The sequence below is a fragment of the Emydura macquarii genome, unplaced genomic scaffold (assembly GCF_026122565.2).
Source record: "Emydura macquarii macquarii isolate MOO-44397 ecotype Brisbane River unplaced genomic scaffold, CSIRO-AGI_Emac_v2 contig_1644, whole genome shotgun sequence".
NCBI lineage: Eukaryota > Metazoa > Chordata > Testudines > Chelidae > Emydura > Emydura macquarii.
The window spans coordinates 4,326,261-4,349,241 of record NW_027131781.1 but is presented as its reverse complement, the minus strand read 5'-3'; the positions used below and the strand labels follow the sequence as shown (position 1 = coordinate 4,349,241).

The 22,981-nt window shown below is 43.8% G+C and overlaps 1 protein-coding gene across 8 annotated transcripts in view; it reads left to right on the top strand.

Annotated features, from left to right (window-relative positions):
• Positions 1-375: 375 nt before the first annotated feature.
• Positions 376-22,981, top strand: part of MAP2K5 (mitogen-activated protein kinase kinase 5) — a 185,876-nt gene continuing 163,270 nt past the window's right edge. For 7 of the 8 annotated variants that reach the window (XM_067555517.1, XM_067555520.1, XM_067555515.1 and 4 more), the window contains exons 1-3: positions 376-515; positions 5,475-5,523; positions 17,595-17,662. In XM_067555517.1, coding sequence (XP_067411618.1) covers positions 381-515; positions 5,475-5,523; positions 17,595-17,662 — 252 coding nt within the window. In that variant the 5' untranslated portion in view covers positions 376-380. The remainder of the gene's footprint in view (positions 516-5,474; positions 5,524-17,594; positions 17,663-22,981) is intronic. The other variant, XM_067555519.1, reaches the window with a different exon arrangement.

The window sequence follows — 22,981 nt, the reverse complement described above, 5'->3', positions numbered from 1 at the left end:
CCGGGGTGCGGGGGAGACACGCAGGGTCTGAGGAGCGCCCTTGGGTGCGGGGAGCCGGGGTCTGGCAGCCCATGAGGCGGAGGGGAGCCCATGAGGCGGCGGGGCCGGGCCGGGCCGGGCCGCCCCCCAGGCGGTGCAATGGAGGTGGGGGCCCGGCCCGGCCTGGCGCCGCCTCCCAGCTTTTCCGGCTCCCGCGGTGTGGTTCCGGTGCAGGCCGGGCCGCCTCTCGGGGAGGGAGGGGAAGCGGCAGCTCCGCCCGGCAGCGGCGCATCGAGCCCGGCGAGTGCGGCTGCCTGCGGGGCCCCGGCATGTGAGGCGCGGCGCTGCGTTGCGCGCGCGGGGTGGGGGGAGGGGAGTGTGCGGGTGTGTGGGGGGAGGGCATGCTCGTGCCCGGCTGCGGCCCGCCCCGCGCCATGGAGAGCCCGCCGCTCGTCATCCGCATCACCATCCCGGACGGCGGCGCCGTGGACTGGACGGTTCACCCCGCGCCGCAGCTGCTCTTCAGGGACGTGCTGGTGAGCCCCTCCCCCCGGGGTGCCCGGCTTTCCTCCCCTCCCCCCCCCCCCCCCCCCCGCCCCCCCCTCCCCCCGGGGTGCCCGGCTTCCTTCTCCCCCCCCTCCTCCCAGGGGTGCCAAGTCCCCTCCCCCCCCCCCGAGTGCCTGGGCAGGGGTGTCAAGTTCCCCCCTCCCCCCGGGGTGCCTCCCAGGGGTGTCAAGTTCCCCTCCCCCCCGGGGTGCCTGGAAGTTCCCCTCTCCCCCCGGGGTGCCCGGCTTTCCTCCCCTCCCCCAGGGTACCCCCTCCCCCCGGGATGCCCGGCTTCCTTCTCCCCCCCTCCCAGGGGTGCCAAGTTTCCCCCCCACAGGGTACCCGGCTTCCCTCTTTCTCCCCCCCCCCCAGGGGTGCCAAGTTTCCCCCTCCCTCTAGGGGTGCTTGGGCCAGGCTTCCCTCCCCCCCCCTTTCACTGGGGTGCTCAGGTTGGTGTGGGGACCCTGCTCTGTCCCCCACACTGAAGTAGTGGTTTTCACCCCGCGGCCCGCAGACTATGTCTTCGGTTTCCAAAGGGGGGGAATCCGCACCGCCATGTGAAATTTTTTAGGGGTCCGCCAGTGAAATAAGGGTGGGGGAAAACCTTTCGCATCAGCAAGCAGGGCTGCCTGTGGGTGCAGAGTCTCTGTCCATCCCCTGAGTGTCTGTAGGCAAATTAGGGGGATGAGGTGGGGAGCAGTAGCTAAAAGATCCTTTACTAATCTCTGTTGGAGGAACATAGACCTGGAGACTGCCTTACTCAGGACAGGTGGGCTGTGACAAATGAAAAAACAGATTAATTAGACAATATATAGTGTCTTACCCACCTGGTCTCGCTAATATCCTGGGGCTGACACAGCTACACAACACTGCATCCAACAATATTGACAGTAACTTGAAATGTCTCTTCAGTCACATTATTGTAACTTAAACCGGTTTATAAACAGAAGCCAAGTGGGGAGGGATAGGTATTTTGGGGCAGAGGTTTCTGAGGCCTGGTCTACACTTGGAAGTTTTACTGATTTGATAAATTGTGTAGTCAATTGCTTGATCACACTTTGGTTCCTTATTTCATCATGAAATATACTCAAGAGCCAAATAACCTGTGTCCGACAGGTTTGTTAATATGGTACAGGAAAAAGATTCTATACAATATGTGTCTTCGAAGAGCATTCCTGTGCAGCGATGTTACATTCACTTTATGGAGAAGGTGTGCTCCCCAAGTTACACATTTCATCTGGCATTATTTATGTGATTTTACAAGTTACACATTTCTTTACATGTCACTAAAATCCAACCCATCAGTTTGTCCCTGTTCTCTAACTTATGTTCCTTCTTTATTTATGTTTTGGATATTAGCATTTCAGGTACTGATCTGTGAAGGTACTTCCTTAGCTTGTATTAAGACCTAGAATGAAAGTATCTTGATTTTTGACAAGTTTCCTATCTGCCTGTGCCAAATGCTTACTTAAGCAGATGCAAGGTGTTATGGGATACTTAGCATAAATGAACAGGATTATGTTGTAGGCCAGTTTAAGCTATATCACTGTTACAGTATTTTTGCTTAATGTTGTTGGTGCTTAATGCATACTAATATATGTATATGGTGCAGACAATACATATTATTAACTGTATATATAACTATATATATATATGTTAGCCAGCATATATTTGTCAACAGGAATATAACTTTTTCCTTTTAGGGGTATGATTTTTTTTTTAAACCAAAATAGTTATACCAGAACAAGCCCAAGTGTGGATACAGTTAGTATAAAGATGCCTTACACCTGTATCACTTATTCACCTTACCATACTGGAATAAGTTATGTAAGCACTTTTATAACAGTATAATTATGTCCACACAAGGGAGCTTATATCGCTTTAACTATACCGATGTTATTAAAGTGGTACCACTTTTATGTGTAGAGAATGAGCTGCAATTAAATGGTCAGGTGGACACCTTGAATAGTAATAACAATAACATTTATGAGGACTGTTTCTCAGAGGTACTGAGCATGCAAAATTTCAGATGAAGTAAATGGGAGCTGCAGATGCACAGCATCTCTGAAAATCAGATAACTGTTAATTTAGTGCGCATCATGAATGTGCTGGGTATGGTACAAAACAGATTGAGATTAGGTTCATATCCTAAAGAGGTTACACATTTATAGAAGCAACACAAATCAGAACACAGTATATCAGATTATTTAACACAGGCTGCTGCAGGGTCTTAATTTTTTAAAAATAAATGTGTTTCCTCCCATACTCCAAAATTGAACTTCTTTACTCTTAGAAATAGGAAGCTGGCTCCTTAGTGCCTAAATCTCTTTTTGAAAATGAGACTTAAGCTCTTAAATCAGTTTGGCATTGCAGTGCTGAGCACAGCAACACCTTAATGCCTTTAAAAATCTGAGCCCTAATGTCTAGTTACACTGTTTTACACACTAAACTGCACCCACTTTAAATTTAATATTCAGATGTTATATGCCTGCATAAGGATTTCATCTTGGAAGAGCGCTGATAAATAGCTGCATGGTACAAATGTTTCTTTAAAAAATTAAATAATTATTAAGACCTAAATTCCAAAAGGTACCTACATATGTGCCTATCTGTCAGCACCTAAATCGTTTCTCAGAAGCAGGACTACTCACATGTTTAAAATTAGGCACATACTTAAGCACCTTGCTGATTTGGGACCTAAGTGCTACTCTTTGGAACACCACTTTAAATTCACTGTGAGACAGGTTTGTGGTGTACTCCACTTTTACAGATCTTAAATTAATGGATTTAGATTTTTCAGTTCTTTTTTTTCGAATTGTAAAGTAATGTAAATGTGAACTTTAAAGTGAAAATATTAAGCAGGCTAGTAATGCGAGGGTGATGGTAAATCATACCTTTGGTAGTTTTTATAGCCTGAGTTGGAATTCTTTGAAACCTCAGATGTGTTCCTTTCTCATAGCCCACACGTATTCTCCTCGCATGTGTGCTCTTGCTCTCTAAACTTGTGCTGGTTTAACTAAAATACATTTTTATACTGGTTTACGTATGGCTTTATTTACCAAATTAAGCTAGTTGAATTCAAGTGTGTCTGTGCAGGGGTTTGCACTGTTTAAGTAACTCGATTTAAAAAACAATTTTAGTTAAACCAGTGAAAGTTTTGTGTGTAGAAAAGACCTTTATTCCTTGTACTGAATTCGTACAGTTAAACTGTAACCTCTTGTAGACAGTGATTATATCTTCTGAAGTGTTCTGTAGAACATCTACTGAGCTATAGAAATAATTAAACACAAAGAATTCTCTTAACACTACACTGAGCTGTGCGTTGCCTAAATTTTGGCTGGGCAATGTTTCTGCAGAATCATTAAGTCATCTGTGTTGCACATCTGTTGCCTGTTATTGGTATGTCTTTTATAATTTAAACTGTAGTATGTAGAGGTAATTTATTTTAACACATCTAAGATAAAAAAGCAAGTAATAGTTCTGTATCTATAATTTGGCCCAGTTAACTTTTTCCTGTTACATTTGCTGCCTTTTCATTAAATTAATTATGTCATCTTAATATTGGATCTCACATTTCATTTCCTAGTTTTATTCAGAGGAAAAGAAAAGAGAAATCAAAAAGAAAAATAATGGGACAGTGGTCACTAAGGGTCCCATAATGTGGCATGCTGAGCACCCAAAGATGCATAAAATTTATTTGCAATAAATATTTTTATTCATATATTCCTGAGCAGTTTGTGACACCGTCAGTGAAAAGCTTCATGACATGAGAAATCAGGCAGTGGGAAGGAAGAATCATGCTGTGCATTTTTACTATGCCCCTACATGACATATTGCAAACTCAGTATTGGCTGATGACAGCATGTAGACTAGAAGGCCTGCATGAATTGATCTGCCACTGAATTTTGAGTAACTTTGGTATGCCCAGGGTAAAAAACATCTTGCCATTTTTGCTGCTAAAAATGTTATAGAATAGAAAATGTGTTTAAGAATATTAGGCATAAAAATGTACCATTTGGGACAGAAATGTGTAACAAACACAGCAATTCTACATTTCTGGGCCTCCTGATAAATGCAGATTGATTCTGTCCTTAGAAGATAATTAACATGCTACCCAGTGTTTAGAGGTGAAATATTTGCACTGCTTGAATATTTTGGCTTAATTTCTTACTGGACAACCAGTGTTTTATATTATTTCAAACCAACTATAAATCAACTCAGATTTTTGCAGGATTTAAACTTCAACTAAAATAAAATAAATAATTATAAAAGATTTCTAGCTCATATGGTTGCAGAGATGATCTTCCAAATCTAAATCAAGGTTTTCTTGTGAGCGTGCAGCAGGCATTTCTAGTGCATCCCTATTCTTCAAAGCTTTCCTGTGCAGTAGCAAAATGTAATCAACAAGGAATTCGTGTCCCTGCTGCTGTTCAGATGCATGTGGGCTGCAGAGGTAGGCACAAAAGCTACTCCTGGGTGGAGGAGAAGGACCAGAAAATGGGCTGAGCAAGTTATAAAGTAGTGGACCACTCTCCCTCCAACAGTTGAAATGGTCAGGGGTAAAAAAGCAGAGAGAGCGTTCCTTCTCAAGTACAGAAATGATTTATAAATCTCCATTGATATGACTTGCCTTGAAGAGTTCCACATACATTTTTCATACCCTAAGGACAAAATGAATTCTTTACATTGCAAGAAAAAGCAAAATGGAATATTTGTTCTGAAGTTATGATCAAGTGATTTAAATACTGTTATGCCCTCTAGGTGGCATAGGGTGGAGGAAGGGGGAGACTGATTGAAACTGCTTTGCATTCTATGCTAAAAGTTTGGAAGGTGGGAGGGTTTAAAGTCTCTTCTCTGTAATAGACGCACAGTTAAATTTAATGTACTCTGAAATATCTCGAGCACGTGCAGTTAGAAATATGGCTTATTCTGTCCGTTTCATTGTTTAGGATGTCATTGGACAGGTTTTGCCTGATGCAACAACAACAGCATTTGAATGTAAGTAAAGCTTCTTTAACTTCTGTCTGCAGTATGTCTGGTAAGGGCTCCTCTGCTCACATTATGTAGTTGTCATTTTTTAAATAAATAATGTTTATATTCATTATATGTTACAGTTAAATATTTATACATTAATGCAAGTTTAATGATGATACTGAGCTAAGTAATATTTTATTATTTAATTACATCTTGAGTGAACATATCTCTACAATATAGCTTTAATTACCAGCATGACCTTATCATGCTCTGACTCCTCACTGCAATTATATGGCTTGAATTAAATGAAAAGTATAAAGTACCTGTAGTTCTGCGATTGTAATTTGCAAATTTAATTCTCAATTTAAAAAAACAAAAGAGCTGCAAATACAGCTTTTAAAAAAAATGTGCTAGAAAATGATGCTAGAATGATACTGGACATGGCAGTATAGCAATTGCTTCGTTGAAACCTTGACTCAGCCAGATTTGGGACCTTTCCTTTTTGATTCAATGCAGATTGACCATATTATGGAGGATGAACCTTTGGTTTGTACTACGAAAGGAGCTTTCTGCATACTGCATCCCCTGCGGGTTGCTGGGGTAGGAGAAGAATAATGATTGACTGAGATCTTATCTTGCTTATTCTCTTGTATGAGGAGATGATCTTTCTTCTCACATGTGAAGAGAAGTATCAGAACATGACAGTCAGATACAGTGCATGCATTGCAGCGGTAGGGGAAAAGGACTGCCTCTACTGCCTTGAGATCGATTGTTTCTTTGGATCTAGGACAATCACATCCCGTATTCATGAAGCTGGATTTGATGGTGTAGGACAGGTGTTGAGGGCCATAAGCTTCTCCAATGGTTTTGCATTTTCCCTGCCCTGATGAACAAAGAATTCTCCGTGGGAGGAGTTAGCAGTTTCTTTCCATTAGAAGGATGCTCATGAGATGTCATGTCATTGGTTTTCCTTGCTTCCTCTATAAGTTAAAGACGTTGGCCAATTTTCTACATTCTCCCTTTTTCTTTTCTTCGCTAGGATGATGGAGGAGTGGGTGGCCCAAACCTGAGCAGTGCTATGATCCTGTGCTCTAGGTCGCAACACCTGGAGCACGGAGCTGGGCTCAGCCACACAGGACAGGAGCTGCCACTGTGGGGTGAGAGCAGGGCAATCTTGCTCTGCAACATCCCCCGCAGGGCCTCCCACCCCCTGGGGACAGGACCTGACACCCTCCCGAAGGGCCTTGGGTTCAGTAGGGGAGGGAGAATATATAAAGGGAAATAGGGGAGGAGTTCTTTGCACTAATGGGGAGGTTGAGATACAGGGGCTCAATGGGGGAGAGGGAATATTTAAAGGGTACTGTTCTATGCTTGCTTATAATTCCTAAGACCCTTTAATACCATGGAATAATGCTTAATAAATGGTTTAGTATAGATAAAGTGGGATTTATGGATTTTTTTAATATAGGGTCATTTGAGGTATTTTATTAATGTAAATGAAATAAAAAGAAGTAAAAGCATTTTTAATGGATAAAATGAAATAACAAGAAATTCCTGAAAAATAAAATGAAAAATTATAAAAAATAAGACGTTCACAGGGCTCTATAAATAGGCCAGGACCCTGCGGTAATTGAAGCAAAGCTCTCATTTATTACATTGATGCCGTTTTGGGCCTGATACCAACTTGCTTTTTCTTTTTCTTTCTCTTTCTTTTCATGTTTTGATGGCTCCTATTGCACTGTTCTCGAGAAAAATCAGTTGTGAAGGTCCGTCTAACTTCTGTGCCTCAGGCAATAAGATCAGTAGTTTACTAAACTGGATAGGCTTTCTACTGCTCCCTTCTAGCATATTGTTTATTATGGGTCTGTGTCAAGAGTCTGTGCCGGAGGAAAGGCTCCACCAATTTTCTGTAGAAGGTCTGCCCCAGTTGAGATGGGGCTTACAAAAAGAACTGTGAATTTTGCATCTGGTTTATGAATCTGCTACCATATATTGATGCTAGAGGTGAGAGAGTATATGTGATAGAAGGTAAGGTAAGGCACATAGTTCTTGGCTGTGTTGTGCTTGATGGATAATCATGGGCATAGAAAATTAAATGAAGTCATTGTTTTGTGAATCTTCGGGTACTTTTGTTGCTTTTATGTCTGGATGCTTATGTTTTTGACTAAAAAATATACCTGGTGCATAAGAATTGTATTTGTAAACCTCATTTCCCCTGAGCCTGGGACATGTACCCTGCCCCACTGTAGAAGCTAGCACTTGCTATAGGGACCTGAACAAAACCAGGCTCCAGATCTTACCATTTCTTTTATGATTTGTTGATTTTTGTTACCTATTTCCCACATCACACATTAGCTTTGTTTGAACTTCATGCACCAGTAAGAGTCACTGCAATCAAAGCAGTAGCCCATATTAATGGTACCATGTGTAGAACTTTCCTGGAAGTACTTATTTCATTGCGTCTTCTAACATCTGCTGCTGTGCTTTCAGTTCATGTCTCTAGTCTGTCATTTACATCTGCACAAAACTATTTCCCCTGCCATTTAACTGGCATCTAAAATATGTTATGTATGTTGATGCTTGATTTCCTGGTTACTCTATCCATATCAAACGCATAGATTTTACTCGCTGAAGTGTCATTCTCACCTGCTTGATTACTTTCTGAGATGCGGATAATTGCCAGCTAGTATAGTCTCCTCTACTGTTTGTTTAGTTATTGTTATCTACAGTGTCTCATCCATTACAGCCTCTACCTGGGGCTGCGCTTCTCCTATCCTTGGACCTTTATGTGGATTTTACCATTGTATTACACGTCGCTACAAATAAAATGACTAACAACATATGGCCTGTTATGATCCTTTTATCCAAACTCTGCCATTTTGTGTATTTGTGACTCACTGCAGATTTTGCGAAGATTGCTTCATAATATTTGTTTACCATCTGCTGCACTCTATTTGGTATCTTGCTAGGATTTTTTCCTCCATTTTAAGTGACATTAGCAAAATCCAGCCAGTACATAGGCTTTTTGGTTCTACTTTTGCTTCCCTAATGTGCTGGAAAATCATATTGTTGTGCTCTAGGCAAGAAGAGAAACTTGGAATTCTTCTCTCTGAATATAGACCCAGTTTTGGGGCTATGCTCAGTTATATTTTTTTGGTAGGATGGCAAAGAATCACTTCACTTAACGTGAGAAATATATTGTTTGATTTAAAAAAAAAAATTGCCCTGGTTGTTTTAGACTTGTCTTTTAATAACAAGTAACCTTCTGTCTTTCATCAGTATCTTGTCTGTATTCTTCATGCAACCTTAAGCAGTTCTCACAGTTCGGAGAGTTCGAGCTATTTGGATATAATTTGAATCTACTCTTGTATGATCCTGGAGATCCAAGGATATTTTTCCAGTCAGTTGTGAGAGTTCATCAGCTATACCCTTGTGTGTTTCTAATTTCAGTTTTTTTCCTTTAAGCCTGACTTGTTTAACAACTCTAGTCTTTCTCTCTCTTTAAATATATTTTTTCCTCATCTACTTTAACTTCTGATCCCCCTCTCTGTTTACAGTGCTTTCATTGAAGTCACTACTCTGACAGCTTCTTCTTCAAGTGCTTGCTCATGTCCATCCCACTATAGGTGTGTGCACACCTCTGTGCACGGTTATCCGGACCTTTTTTCCCCTTAGTAGATCCCATAAGGCGGGCTCCGGTGCCCCCTGGAGCCCTGCGCACATGCCGCGCCATACGAGGTGCTGCTGGTTCTACGCCCCCTCGGTTCCTTCTTTCTGCCCATGACGGTTACTGGAACTAGCCTTGCTCACAGCAAGTACTATTCCCCTTGTTTGGATTGTTTGATAGTCTAAGTTAATTTTAGTTAGTTAAGTAGTTGTTAAGTGTTGTTAAGTGTAGTTAGAGATAAGGCAAGTCCCTGTGGGGACTTTGAGCAGCCATGCTATGCCCCGGTCACCGGGATTCAAGCCGTGCGCCTCCTGCGGGAAGGCCTTCCTACTTAGCGACCCCCACAACCGCTGCCTTAAGTGCCTGGGGGAAGCCCACAGAAAAGAGAAGTGTAAGATCTGCAGGGCTTTCAAACCGAGGACTCAAAAGGACCGAGAGATCTGGTTGAAAGCCCTGTTGATGGAGGCAACACTCCGCCCGGCGTCCAAGCTGGCCCGCTCCACTTCGGCACCAAGTGTGACCTCGGTACAGAACGTACCGTCGGCGCCGCCCTCCACTCAGCACCATGCAACATCGCCGGCATCGAAGAGAAAGAAGCAGTGTGCAGAGCGTGGACACTCCCCTGTGCCATCACTATGGGCAGGGTCAAGTACAGAGATGCACTGGACCCAGCCCATCGAGTCTTCTCTGGTGCCTGTATCTTCATTCAGGGAGCCTCCCCTGACTCCTGGGAGTGGGAGAGTGTCCCTGCCGACGCCGTTGACACCAGAGGCTTTTCAGGCAGCAAGAGCCTTGTTGGTCTTGCCTACACCGAGGCAGAAGGGGCCGGTGTCACGGGGGAAACCCGTGTTGGGTCCCCCTGAATGGCGGTGGAGATCCCCGGTACGGGGAGGAAGATCTCCCACCGGATGGTCCCGAAGGGGAGAGCAGAGCCTCTCTTCTAGTAGTCACTCCAGGTCGGTGGCGCACAGGATATGGAGTGTCCCTCTCGGCACCGACATGGATCCTCGGCACCAGAGGCAGCGCATGCCAGGAGGTGGCACCAGTCGAGGTCTGCCAGGCGGTGTTCAGACAGCCCCCGTTCCAGAACCAGGGCACCGAGAAGTTCGCCCGTACCTAGACAGCGCAGAACCTGGTCGCCGTCAGAGGACCTGGCATCGAGGAGTTCTCCCACACTGAGACTGCGCAGAACCTGGTCGCCGAAGGAAGACCCAGCACTGCGCAGTCCACAACGTGGAACCGTGTCGCCGGAGTCCGGCTCACCACTGAGGAGTTCGGGATGGCGCCAACCTCTGTCACCAAAGGTGTCTGCAGGGCCGCAAGGCAAGCAGCAGCGGAAATCATCAGTACTGAGATGACATTCCGGTACCTCTAGCTCTTCGGAGTGCACCTCCGTTCGTCGGCACCGCTCGTGGCAACGGAGGCAGTCCTCATTGTCTTCCAGGTCGGAGGTGTTGAGAGGGCGGTCCCCAGCACGGAAGGGTGCCCGGGACTGAGGACGTTACCCAGCACCGCCGGTCCAGGGCCTCTGACTATGAGGATAACTCGGGGTCTCCCATGGGGGACAGTTGTTGGGCGAGCCGACGCCCCCACAAAGCGTCACCCTGCCCCAGGAACTCTGGTAGTAGACGCGGCTAACCAACGAGACAGGCAAGGTCAGCCAGGGTCGACTCCCAAGAACAAGGACAATAAGAAGCTGGACTTGTTTGGGAGAAAGATTTATTTCACGACAAGCCTGCAGTTCAGGATTGCCAACCATCAGGCCCTCCTGGGCAGATATAACTTCAACCTGTGGATCTCCCTCAGGCGGTTCGCTGAGACCCTGTCCCAGGACCAAGCTGCAGACTTCAACACCATCGTGAAGGAAGGAACCACGGTAGCTAGGGCAGTGCTTCAGACATCCTGTGATGCTGCTGACTCGGCGGGCAGGGCCATAGCCTCCGCCATCTGTATGAGAAGGTGCTCATGGCTGCAAATCTTGGGCCTGTCCCAGGAGGTGCAGTAGTCTATTCCGGACCTCCCCTTTGATGGGTTGGCCCTATTCTCCGACCAGACCGATGCAAAGTTGCACAGTCTGAAGGATGCCAGGGCCACGCTTCGCTCTCAGGGCCTGTACACACCCCAGTTTTCCAGGCGTCAGTCATGGCCCCGGCGCAGCAGCAGCCAAGGCCTCCGCCCAGGCCTTTTCAACCCTATAGGAATAGGGATAGGAATAGGGCGTTTAGAAGAAGGAATCAGCCCCCTAGCTCATCCTCAGCTCCCCAGCTGGGGCCCCCCAGGAGGTCGGGCAACCAGAGGAGGCAATTTTGATGGTGCACCCGAGGGTGGCACCCCGACTGCTCTCCTGGATCCATCCCGCCCCTTCCTAAACAGGTTAAGGCCCTTCTATCCTGAATGGGCAAAAATCACTTTGGACCATTGGGTCTTTGGGATAGTCTCAGGGGGCTATGCCCTACAGTTTACATCTACCCCCCCAATAACCCTCCCCCTCCGTCCCTCTTCAGGGACCCCTCTCACGAGCAACTCCTCTTGCAGGAGGTGGACACCCTTCTCAACCTGGGAGCGGTGGAAATGGTCCCTCAATGCAGAAGAAGGAAGGGGTTCTATTCAAAGTACTTCCTCATCCCCAAGGCAAAGGGAGGTCTGAGACCCATATTAGACCTGCGTCGTCTAAACAAATATGTCGAACGACTCAGGTTTCGCATGGTCTACCTAGCTTCCATAATCCCTTCCCTGGGTCCACGAGACTGGTATGCCACCCTCAACCTCAAGGACGTATACTTTCATGTGTCCATCCTCCCCAGCCACAGGAGTTTTCTCCGTTTCATGGTGGCTGGCTCCCACTACCAGTTTACAGCCCTGCCCTTTGGCCTATCTTCAGCTCCAAGGGTGTTTACCAAGTGTATGGCGGTAGTGGCTGCCCACCTGAGACGAAAAGGTGTGCAAATTTTTCCTTACCTGGACAATTGGCTGATCAGAGGCAGATCCCAAGTGCAGGACAGCGTGACCCTCACTTGCTCCACCTGCAGCAGGCTGGGACTACTTATAAATGAACAGAAGTCCACACTAACCCCAGTGCAACGCATAGAATTCATTGGGGCTACCCTGGGCACTTCCCAGACCAGAGTCTTCCTCCCTTAACCACGGTTCGAGGCGATGGTCTCTCTTATCTTCCAGCCGCACCAATGCCCCACGACAACAGCCAGGCACTGCCTACAGCTGTTAGGCCACATGGTGGCCTGTACATATGTAGTGAGACTAGCTCGCCTGAGGCTCAGAGCACTTCAGGCATGGTTGGCCTCGGTATATGTTCCGAGCAGACACCCATTGGACCGGGTGGTCACAGTTCTCCCACCCGTCTTAGCTTCCCTAAACTGGTGGCAGACTCCCAGGGCAATGATGAAGGGCGTTCCGTTCAGGGAACTGGTCCCGTCGGTCACCCTAATTTCCGATACCTCAGACGTAGGATGGGGAGCCCACATCAGTGCCAACTTAGGCACTCAGGGGCTCTGGTCAGGGGAGGAGAGGCGCCTGCGCATCAACATGAAGGAGCTGAGGACCATTCGCCTAGCATGCAAGGTGTCCCTCCGATTCCTGACAGGCAGAGTGGTGCAGGTGCTGACGGACAACACCGAAGCCATATTTTACATAAACAGGCAGGGGGCAGCACGCTCCTCACCCCTCTGCGAGGAAGCTAACTGTCTGTGGGACTTTGCCATGAGGGACAATTTCCACCTGACTGCCTCTGACCTCCCAGGAGTGAGGAACGATGAGGCGGACCGCCTCAGCAGGTCGTTTCTACCCCACATGACTGGTCGTTGCACCCAGAGGTGGTGGCTATGATCTTCCAGAAGTGGGGAGTTCTCCAAATGCACATATTCACGTCGGCCTGGAACACGAAGTGTCCGAAGTTCTGCTCGCTCCAGGGTCGGGAGACTGGGTCAATTTCCGACGCATTCCTCATGGACTGGACGGGGACCCTCGTATGCATTTCCATCCATTCCGCTCCTACCCAAGGTCCTGATGAATATAAAGAGGGACAGGACAAACTTTGTACTCATCGTTCCGGCCTGGCTGAGACAGCACTGGTTTAACATGCTGCTGGACCTTTCAATCGCCCCACTCCTGGAGCTCCCGAGGCGGCACGACCTCCTATCCCAGGACCACGGTCGCCTGTTGCACCTGGACCTGGACTCCCTGCACCTCACGGCCTGGAGGCTCTGTGGCTGACGGAGGGAGAGAGAGCCTGCTCAGTGCAGGTTCAGCAAGTCCTGCTTGGCAGCAGGAAGCCTTCTACACAGGTCGTGTATTGGGCTAAGTGGAGGTGGTTTACCTGTTGGGCGGAGTCCTGGGGTATTCCGCCCAGCCTCTCGCCTCTACAGGTGATCCTGGAGTACCTGCTCCAGCTAACGCTCCAGGGTCTGGTGCTGGCCGCTAGAAGGGAGATCGCTGTTCCTCAAGGGCGTGGAGAGGTCAGGTTCCTCAAGGGGGTGGAGAGGCTTTATCCGCAGGTCTGTGACCCAGTGCCTCCCTGGGATCTCAACCTGGTCCTCTCAAGACTCACGGGGCTCCCCTTTGAACCCATGGCTTCATGCCCTCTGCTCATCCTTTCATGGAAGTTAGCCTTCCTGGTGGCCATTACCTCAGCCAGGAGGGTCTCCGAGATTAGGGCCTTGACCTCGGAGCCCCCTTATACAGTATTCTATAAGGACAAGGTACAGTTGAGGCCACATCCAGCCTTCCTACCCAAGGTGATTTCCCAATTTCATTATAATCAAAATATTTTTCTCCCAGTGTTTTTTCCCAAACTGCACAGTTCGGAGGAGGAGAGGAGATGGCATTCGCTGGACGTGAGACGAGCCCTGGCCTTCTTCATCGAGCGTTCCAAACACGTTCCGGAAATCGACACAGCTCTTCATCGCAGTGGCTGACCGGATAAAAGGCTCACCTGTCTCCACCCAGCGCATCTCCTCGTGGATTACATCGTGCATCAAGTTCTGCTACGAGCAGGCGAAGGTGCCGCTTCCGGGAACCATCACAGCACACTCAACCAGAGCTCAAGCCTCATCTACAGCCTTCCTGGAAAGAGTGCCCCTGCAGGACATCTGCAAAGATGCCACCTGGTCGTCGGTGCATACCTTCATGTCCCACTACGCCATCATCCAGCAGGCGAGAGAGGACGCGGGATTCGGCAGAGCCGTGCTGAAGGTAACTCCGACCCACCTCCAAAGGTATTGCTTGTTAATCACCTATAGTGGAATGGACATGAGCAAGCACTTGAAGAAGAAAACAAGGTTACTTGCCAGTAACTGATGTTCTTCGAGATACGTTGCTCATGTCCATTCCACAACCCACCCTCAGTCCCCACTGGCAGAAAGAAGGGACTGAGGGAGCGTAGGGCCGGCAGCACCTCATATACCGCGGCATGTGCGCGGGGCTCCAGGGGGCGCCAGAACCGGCCCTACAGGATCTGCTAAGGGGAAAAAAGTTCCGGGTAACCATGCACAGTGGCGTGCACTCACCTATAGTGGAATGGACATGAGCAACACATCTCGAAGAACATCAGTTACTGGTAAGTAACCTTGTTTTTCTTCAGTCTTTCTGATTCTCATACTAGAACAACTTTGTGTTCAGCCAGATTGTAGTTTTACAAACCCTTCCTCTCTTGTATGCCTCTCATATGTTTTCAGGCAAGGAAACGTTCAGTTTCAACTCACTAACTCTTCTAAATCTTTTCATCATTCTGGACTCACTACTGATTGGTAACTCTACAGAGTATTTTTAGCAAACAAGCAACTTACCAGTTATATTTCCACGTGTTCTCAAGACTATTACAGAAGGTAACTGTGCCATCTACTTCTCCTTTCAAAAACCAGGTTTCCAATATCTTGTTATTCTGCTCTGGTAGATTTATAAAGTTCAGCTTTCTAAGTATTTTCAGTTACATACTTCTACACAGTTATTTCTTCCCTTCTGAGCTCTTTTTGCTTCTTTTCATTATTGGTTTAGAGTTTTCTGCTGGATTTTCAAAAGCAGAGTGGACACATTCCTTTGCCCAACTAATTTAGATCTGTTCCTGAACTAATGTGTGTAATTATGAATAGAGGTTAATTTTCATTCAGAGAAATATTCACATATTTGTGTGATGTTCTGTGCAAAGGCTGTGATTTTTTTCACTGACTTAAATGAGTCAGCCACCCATCTCCCATCAGCTTCCAATGAGAGTTAGGTGCCTAGGTCCTTTTGAAAATCCCAGCCCAAAAGCACACGTGGTGGATCCTCCATAGCCTACAAATATACCTGTATTTGACACTGCCATACTTTTGAGCTTAAAAATTTAAATTTCATATGGAAAGCAGTTTACAAAGACCACCATGTTGGAGGCTCTATCTATGCTATGAGCTAGGTGTGTAATTCATCTGCTCATGTACACCTGTGTTTGCTAGTGCTCATTGAGCTAGCGTGAGCATAAATAACAGCGTCGCCATGATACAAACCTACTGGTTTCATATAGGCTTGTGTGGCAGCCAGCCATGCTGCTAACCATGCTATTGCATCTACACTGTTTATACTGCTATTTATACTTGCCATGGCTCAATCCCAGTGCGAGTACATGTATATGAGCAGGGGAGTCACACCCCTGAGCATACTGTAGACACAAAAAAAGGAAAATCCAATTTCCAAATCTGAGGAAACATAAGTGTTAAAGGAATATTGTATTCTAATTGTACAAACTTCAGAAAGAAAGAGGAATGTTAAATCATGGGAGGCAAAAATGGGAAACAAATCAATAAAAAGGTAAATCAGTTAAAAAAAATGTTTCTATGGATTGAGAGATCTACAGTATTTGATACTGAACGTATACAAAGCCATCGTATTGCCAACTCTGATGTATGCATGCAAAACCTGGATGGTGTACAGACGTCATGTTATGAAGCCGAATCACTTTCACATGGGCTGTCTGAGGAAACTGATGAGGATAAAATGGCAAGACAAGGGAGGCCAGAAAAAAACATCTCAAGGACTCCCTCATGTTATCCTTGGAGCGATTCAACATTGACCCAGAGTTTTGGGAAGATCTCACTCACGATTATTCTACTTGGCGAAATCTAATCTAAACTGGATCCACAAACAGTTCAAAGCTCAAATTGGCCTGATCAGCCACTGGTGTTCACAGAAACCAAATCAAGCAGTGATGTCATAGTCATCTTTGAACCCAAAGGATGAACAACAAGAACACCTGGTTACTTCTACGTCTCCCATCACAAGAGTGTCTGAGTACCATATGGAGATCAGAAGCCTGTCTTATGCCTTAGGAAATTTTATTCCTTTGTTAGATCCTAATTTAAAATGTAATGTATTTTAAAATCCCTTGCGCTACACAAGTCTTTCTGAATCTTCTTGTTCTTTCCTCTGTGTCTAGTACTACAGCAGTGTCTTTCCTTATGTCACAAAGTGTGCAGTGCTGTGTGTATGCATTTCTGTGCCTTAGCTATTGTTACAAAGGTGTGATTACATTGCACTGCCATTCATGCACCATTCATGCTCTTCTCCCACAGTTGCACTGTGCACAAATCCACACAGACAAACGTGTGTTCGCACTAAGTTTGGCACTAGTCTCAATTGATGTGTGTGTATATGTGGGCATACAAATGAATGATCATTTGCTGGTTTAAATTTTTTTAAAAAGTAAACTACTGTTATTAGGTGTGGTACAAACCTGTGCTTCCTGACACTATCAGGAGGAAGGATCATGACAGGGGGCAGATGAGCATGAGACAGGAAAGAGTGTATGTAAGGACAGGACAGTAAGAAGGATGAAGTGGTAAGGGAACAGATTAAGTTTTTGATATTATGTTTTTATTTTCAATGAAAGTAAATAAACTTAATTCCATCTTGGGGGATCTAGACACATTAAGAAACCATTCAAACTTCACTCTGAGTTTACAGTGTCACCAGAATGACTTAATGGATTTTCATAAGGAGTAATATACTGTGAATAGACTGTAATTCCACAAGGAGGTTCTGATAGCCTCGTAAATTGTGAGAGCAAAGTTTCGAGTGCTTTGTTCTTGTCACTGCTCTTAAAATGTAATTATAGCCTCTGTTTATGTACATTTGGGATTACTTTGGTATATGTGGTTAGAGAATGATCTTCTGTCCTCCTTTTATGCTCTTATGTCTCAAATCCTTCAGCTCCTTGTTTTCCTCACTTGTTTCTTCCGCATCACATGTCTAGGCCCCAGACAATGATGTCAACAGTCATTTCAGAGTTCTGGGTTTTTTGTATAATCAGCTTGCTCATTCTGTTTATTTTCATTTGTTTGTAGAAGTTCAGTTGTTCAGGTAGAGTAAACAGGCATAATTGATTTATTAAAAACTATAAATGACTTATTTCACTTAATGAATGTAATACTTTTTTTATCAGATGAAGATGAGGACGGTGATCGGATTACTGTTAGAAGTGATGAAGAAATGAAAGCCATGATATCTTATGTAGGTATATTGTAACAAATGGGGGATATTTTTCATGTTTTTTAGTTTTCCTGTAATTTTCTCCATTATTTTGCTTGTGTTGAAGTGTTAAAAATAAACTACAATGTTCATAATATGGTCCTGTATTATGTGGAGGTGGCTTTTTGTTTTTTGAAAATAACATGAAGTTGTAGCCATGTTTAACATTTTAAAAAAGAATTGTACACTTACTGATCATATGATGAATATTAAGAATAATGCATCTTAATGACTTTTGCATTAGGTATAGTGCAGGCTAAATGGACTATCAATTTCTTGTATTTTTTATGCAGTACTTAAAGTAACGGCTCATTAAAAATGAACCCCTGGGCTCTAAAATTTTTTCAAAATCTACTCTCATCTGGAGACTCTTTCACCCCTCCTAACAGAAGAGTTACATTGTAGCTGCAGGCGCAATATGCAAAGGAGATTTAAAGATATATTTCTGTTTTTTTATATCTACAAAAAATACAAAACCGTAACTTTTATTAAATCAAAATTATTTTAACTCATTTTTAGCTACATTTGTCTTTCATGTTGTAAATTTAAGTGAAAATTTCCATTTAACACTTGCTTTCAGATGAAATGGATAAACAGGAAAATAACCAATTATGGACCTTTTCTTTTAAGATGTGTATTAAGTACTGAAATCCACTTTTTTGGCAAAACAATTTTTTTATTTTCTGTTTATTTCTTAACTTTGAATGTTGCAAAATCAACTACTGTTCAATCATTGAAGTACCAGTCATCTGATTACAGAAGCCTTTTGTGTGGGTGTAATGCTTTAGCTTAGTTTGGACTTTATCATCAAAAAAATACAGGTTGCTCTTTTGTTATCCAGGCTTATTTTAGATGGGAACCATTTTCCCCAAAGCATAGGAGATACATATCTTTTATTTTGCTATTGCAAAATTGTTAGTACAATAGAACCTCAGACTTACAAACACCAAAGTTACGAACTGACTGGTCAACGACACACCTCATTTGAAACCAGAAGTATGAAATCAGGCAGCAGCAGAGACGGGGAAAAAAACGACAAATACAGTACAGTACTGTGTAAAATGTAAACTATTTAAAATGGTAAAGGGAAAGCAGGATTTTTCTTCTGCATAATACAGCTTTGAAACTTTACTAAGTCAATATTCAGTTGTAAACATTTGAAAGAACAACCATAATGTTTTGTTCAGAGTTACAAACATTTCAGAGTTATAAACTACCTCCATTCCCAGGTGTAGAACTCTGAGGTTCTACTATAGCTAAGTATATTATCTTGGCTCAAGGTTTAAAAATAGACAAACATTTAGTATGAGTTTGAATGAAAGATATTATAAAGTACCTATATGTGTCCACAGGCTGGATTTTGTGACTGGATGTGTAAAGTGTGTGTGTGTACACGTGCGCATAAGTACACATCTTTTCATATAAGTGTGTGTGAGAATATACAATACACACACACACACACACAGATGTGCGGACTTGTGTATAGTAATAGAATGGGTAAAGGCCCGATCCATCATTTCCAGCAGGTGGTAGGCAGTGTGTTTGGAGGGTTTTACTTGTTTTTGAACATGTAATAGCAAAAAGTGAAAAGGAAAGACACTCTTAAAGACCTTGCCTTGTAGACCTTCCCGATCCAGATCTTCTGTGGATTGCAAAAACTGCATGATTAGCTATGTAGGAGGAATCTGATTGGCTGATGAGAGTTCTATGTAGGTATGCCTGATATGATTACAGAGGCTAAGACATGTTAGTGATTTGACACAAAAGTCTAATGCGAAGAGTTTGTGTAACTAAATACTAAGTGCTTCAAAAAGTACCGCTACCAGATATACATGCTGCTGAGTTGAAAAACTGCATGTTTGGCATCTGATGTGTAGCCAGACATCTTACAATTTAACATGGGACTAAATAAGCACATCTAGAAATGTTCAGCTAATCAAATTTCCTGATTATTTGAAACTTCCAGTATGTCTGTTCTGATAAAGTTAAAGGAATGATCATGTGTTGCACCCATAACAATGCACTGTTTCATTGTTACTACTACTGCAGAAGATTTGGGGATTATTCTTTTAATATAACATGTGACAACACTTGTGTGTGCACTGTTGTGGTAATGGGGCTGACAGATTTGAGCTCTGCTGTAAAAACTATGTAAAAGTTCATAATATGTCACAATAACCTCTAATAACAAATATTGATGGGATAAGGTGCAAAAGGGAGATTGAAACAAAACAAACAAAAAAGTCTTCTGATATAACTCAAGGATTGTGTTAAGGTCATGCCTGCTCAACAAGAAAAAGCGGGTCCAGAAATTAGTGAACCAAAATTGGTGTGTCGGAAAGTAGGCCTGATTGGTGGACAAAATAATGAGGGGGATGGGCTGTTCCACCTGTCACTCCCCTATTGGGTCCATAAAGATAGAGACTTTGTGGGGAAAAGACAGAAGAAGAAGAGACAGAGGTTACTAGAGCGAGCTTCACTATCATGGCTGCCACGCCCCTTGTTTCCTGGGATGCTGGGCCTTCAACCTCCTGATTCTGAGGGATGTCCTGACCAGACCGGGCCAGAGAGAGGGATTCAGACAACATGGCCACCTCTGCCAGCTCCAGCTGAATCCCAAACATCGTCTGAGATGAAATGGGAACAGACTTGAACAACAACAGCTCCAGCTCATCTCAACGAACATCTTCTCTTTTCCCCCAGAGGACCGTTAGTGCCAACTCTGATACCATCTGAGAGACAGTCCAAGAGGTTTTCCTTCTAAAAACTCTCTCCTCCTAAAGGAAGAGTGAACAAGGGATCTTTTTAAAATGAAACTCGTATTTTATACCTTACATTTCAAATGTTTTAACTATTTTTCCTTCTTTTCTTTATCTTTATCTTTAATAAAAGCTTAAAAAGATGTTTGATGTGTTCACCATGGTACTAAGCAGACGGAGGTCTCTGTATACCGTCTCTGAACTTTTTTAAACCCTATTTAATGTTGGATAGTGACAGGGATACGTTAACACTTTTGGCCCATGTATTCCATCTAAATTAATACCTAAAGTAGTGGTCTCTTAATTAGTGTTACTGCTTTTTCACAGAGAACACGAGAGTGGTTATCTTGCAGCCCTGCTTTGTTCCGTGCTTCTCCTATGACCAGATTCAAGTCTGAGAAATGATATATCCTCTGCCTTGTCACTTGCCAGTAGCAGATGGTAACATTCTCCTTTTGTGGGAAAGAGGTGCTTTCTATTTTATAATTCCTTAACTCTCCACAAAATTGCTCACGTGATGACAGAGTAAAAAAGAACTGTGCTCCAGGTATAAATAGAGTGAAAAATAGAGTGATTTCACTTTGTGTCTTTCATAAAACAGCTCAGTATTGTTGTGCCCATGAGCTCATGGGTAAATTGACATGGAGTCCCTCTTTTTCATCTCTTATTCCCTTCCCTGCTTCTGTCTCTGCTGCTGTCCTGTGAAGGGCTGAGGTGTGAGTTGGAAGTCAGCTTAATATAGGTATACAACAAGAGGTTTGGGGGAGGGCAGACAGAAACATGTTTTTTATATATTTAGACAGAACTAAATGGAGGACTGGAGTACAGCAGACATTTTTACACTTGAGTTTAATGGTGGAGAAGGTCATGTTTATTTTTTTCCTGGACCAAACATGTATAACAAAAGTTGAGAATGTCAGCTCTTTAGGCATAAACTGGAGTGGAAATATTGTAGCATTTGTTGACAAACCAATGTTTTCTGGGAATGTTTCAAAATCATCATGCACTTCTATCAGTGATACAGATTTTTTATTAGAACTGAAAATATTTCCTCTTTTTAATTGAAATCTTATCAATTATTTAAATTGCTAGGCAATCCTGGCTGTTAATGGTACAGATCTATGAGCTGCGTGTGACATGAGGGATATCTAGTGCATAAGAGTTTTGTCACATATATTATTATGGAGATAAGTATATAGGATATTAAGCCACATCAGTACTATTCTATGCTTTTGAGCTTTTTGTTCACTCTGTGCATTTTTAAGGGATAGTGAGAAAAAACCCAAAATTATAATAAATTGTCATGTAAAAAAAATGTAGTCGTTTTATTTCCACAGAGATGTATATTGAAGGAATTCTGCAGCCAACTGATGTTGAAAATGCTGTTGTGATAGCTATTTTTGTACGTGTCAATCAACAAATCAGTTTTCATAGTGTTTTATTTCAAGGTACTTTTAGGACACCAGTAGAACTATGGCTTTTTCTCTGATATGACTGCCTGATGAATTTTTTATTAAAATATGAAATGTTTTTTATTGTGAGAAAAATATTGCAAGCCTACATATTCTGATCATTGCTAATTAAATGAAGGACAGTGTCAAGCATTCTCTTGATATAGCCTTTGTGATTTAAAATGGCCTTTTCCTCTATTGATTTGTAATATTCTCCAAGAAGCTTGAAGAAAGAATGTGTCTCTCCCTGTCAGTTCAGGTTTTCAGCATTGATGAAAACAGATCTTTTTTTCTTCATCTGTGTTTCTTGCTGAATGCAAGCCAGTGAGAACGTAGTGCAGTATTAGGAGTTCCTTGCAGAGTGATGAATTGGTAGCATAGACGTTCATCCTAATGTATCTAGAGATATTTTAATACAGTAGAAGTAAGAAACCTGATGAATGGGTAGGTAACATTGTTGCACTTGCACAGTAGCTTTGATCCTCAGTGTCTGACATCACAGTTTCCAAGAATTATCAGACTGAAGGTAGCTCGATGCAGTTCCCCGTGCCTCAGGGAACCGGCAAGCCAGTGTGGTTTCAGCATTAAAAAACCAGTTTTTGCTAGTTGCACCTTGGAACGCAGTCTTCTTCACTGTGTTCGCTCGGAGAGCAAGAGTCGTGCTTGAGATCAAAATGCCTTAAAATCATTAGATCGTAAGTTTTTAAAAATTATTTCAGTCATTTTTAATTACAGTTACAAGGAATTAGACTTTGTGAACGTATGCTGGAGGACTAGTCAGCATAAGCCACGTTCCTGTGCCTGTCTCTATGTGGGTGATAGACTTCATGCAGAAGCATTCATTGCCCAGTTGTTCCTTTCAGTAAGATGCTGAAGGCTTTCTTTGCTAGGCCATGATCTTTTGAAATCGGAGGCGATGACTGCCTTGGAACTCCTACACAGCGTTCTTTGTTAAGCATTCCTTGTACTACTAAATACCGTGTGCTCCAGTTTCACAGTGAGATTTTTTTTTTTTCTTAATGTCAGTGATTTAAGTCAGGAAAGTAAAAGAACTTCAGGGTTCCAGATGCTGATTCACCTACTTGTAAAGT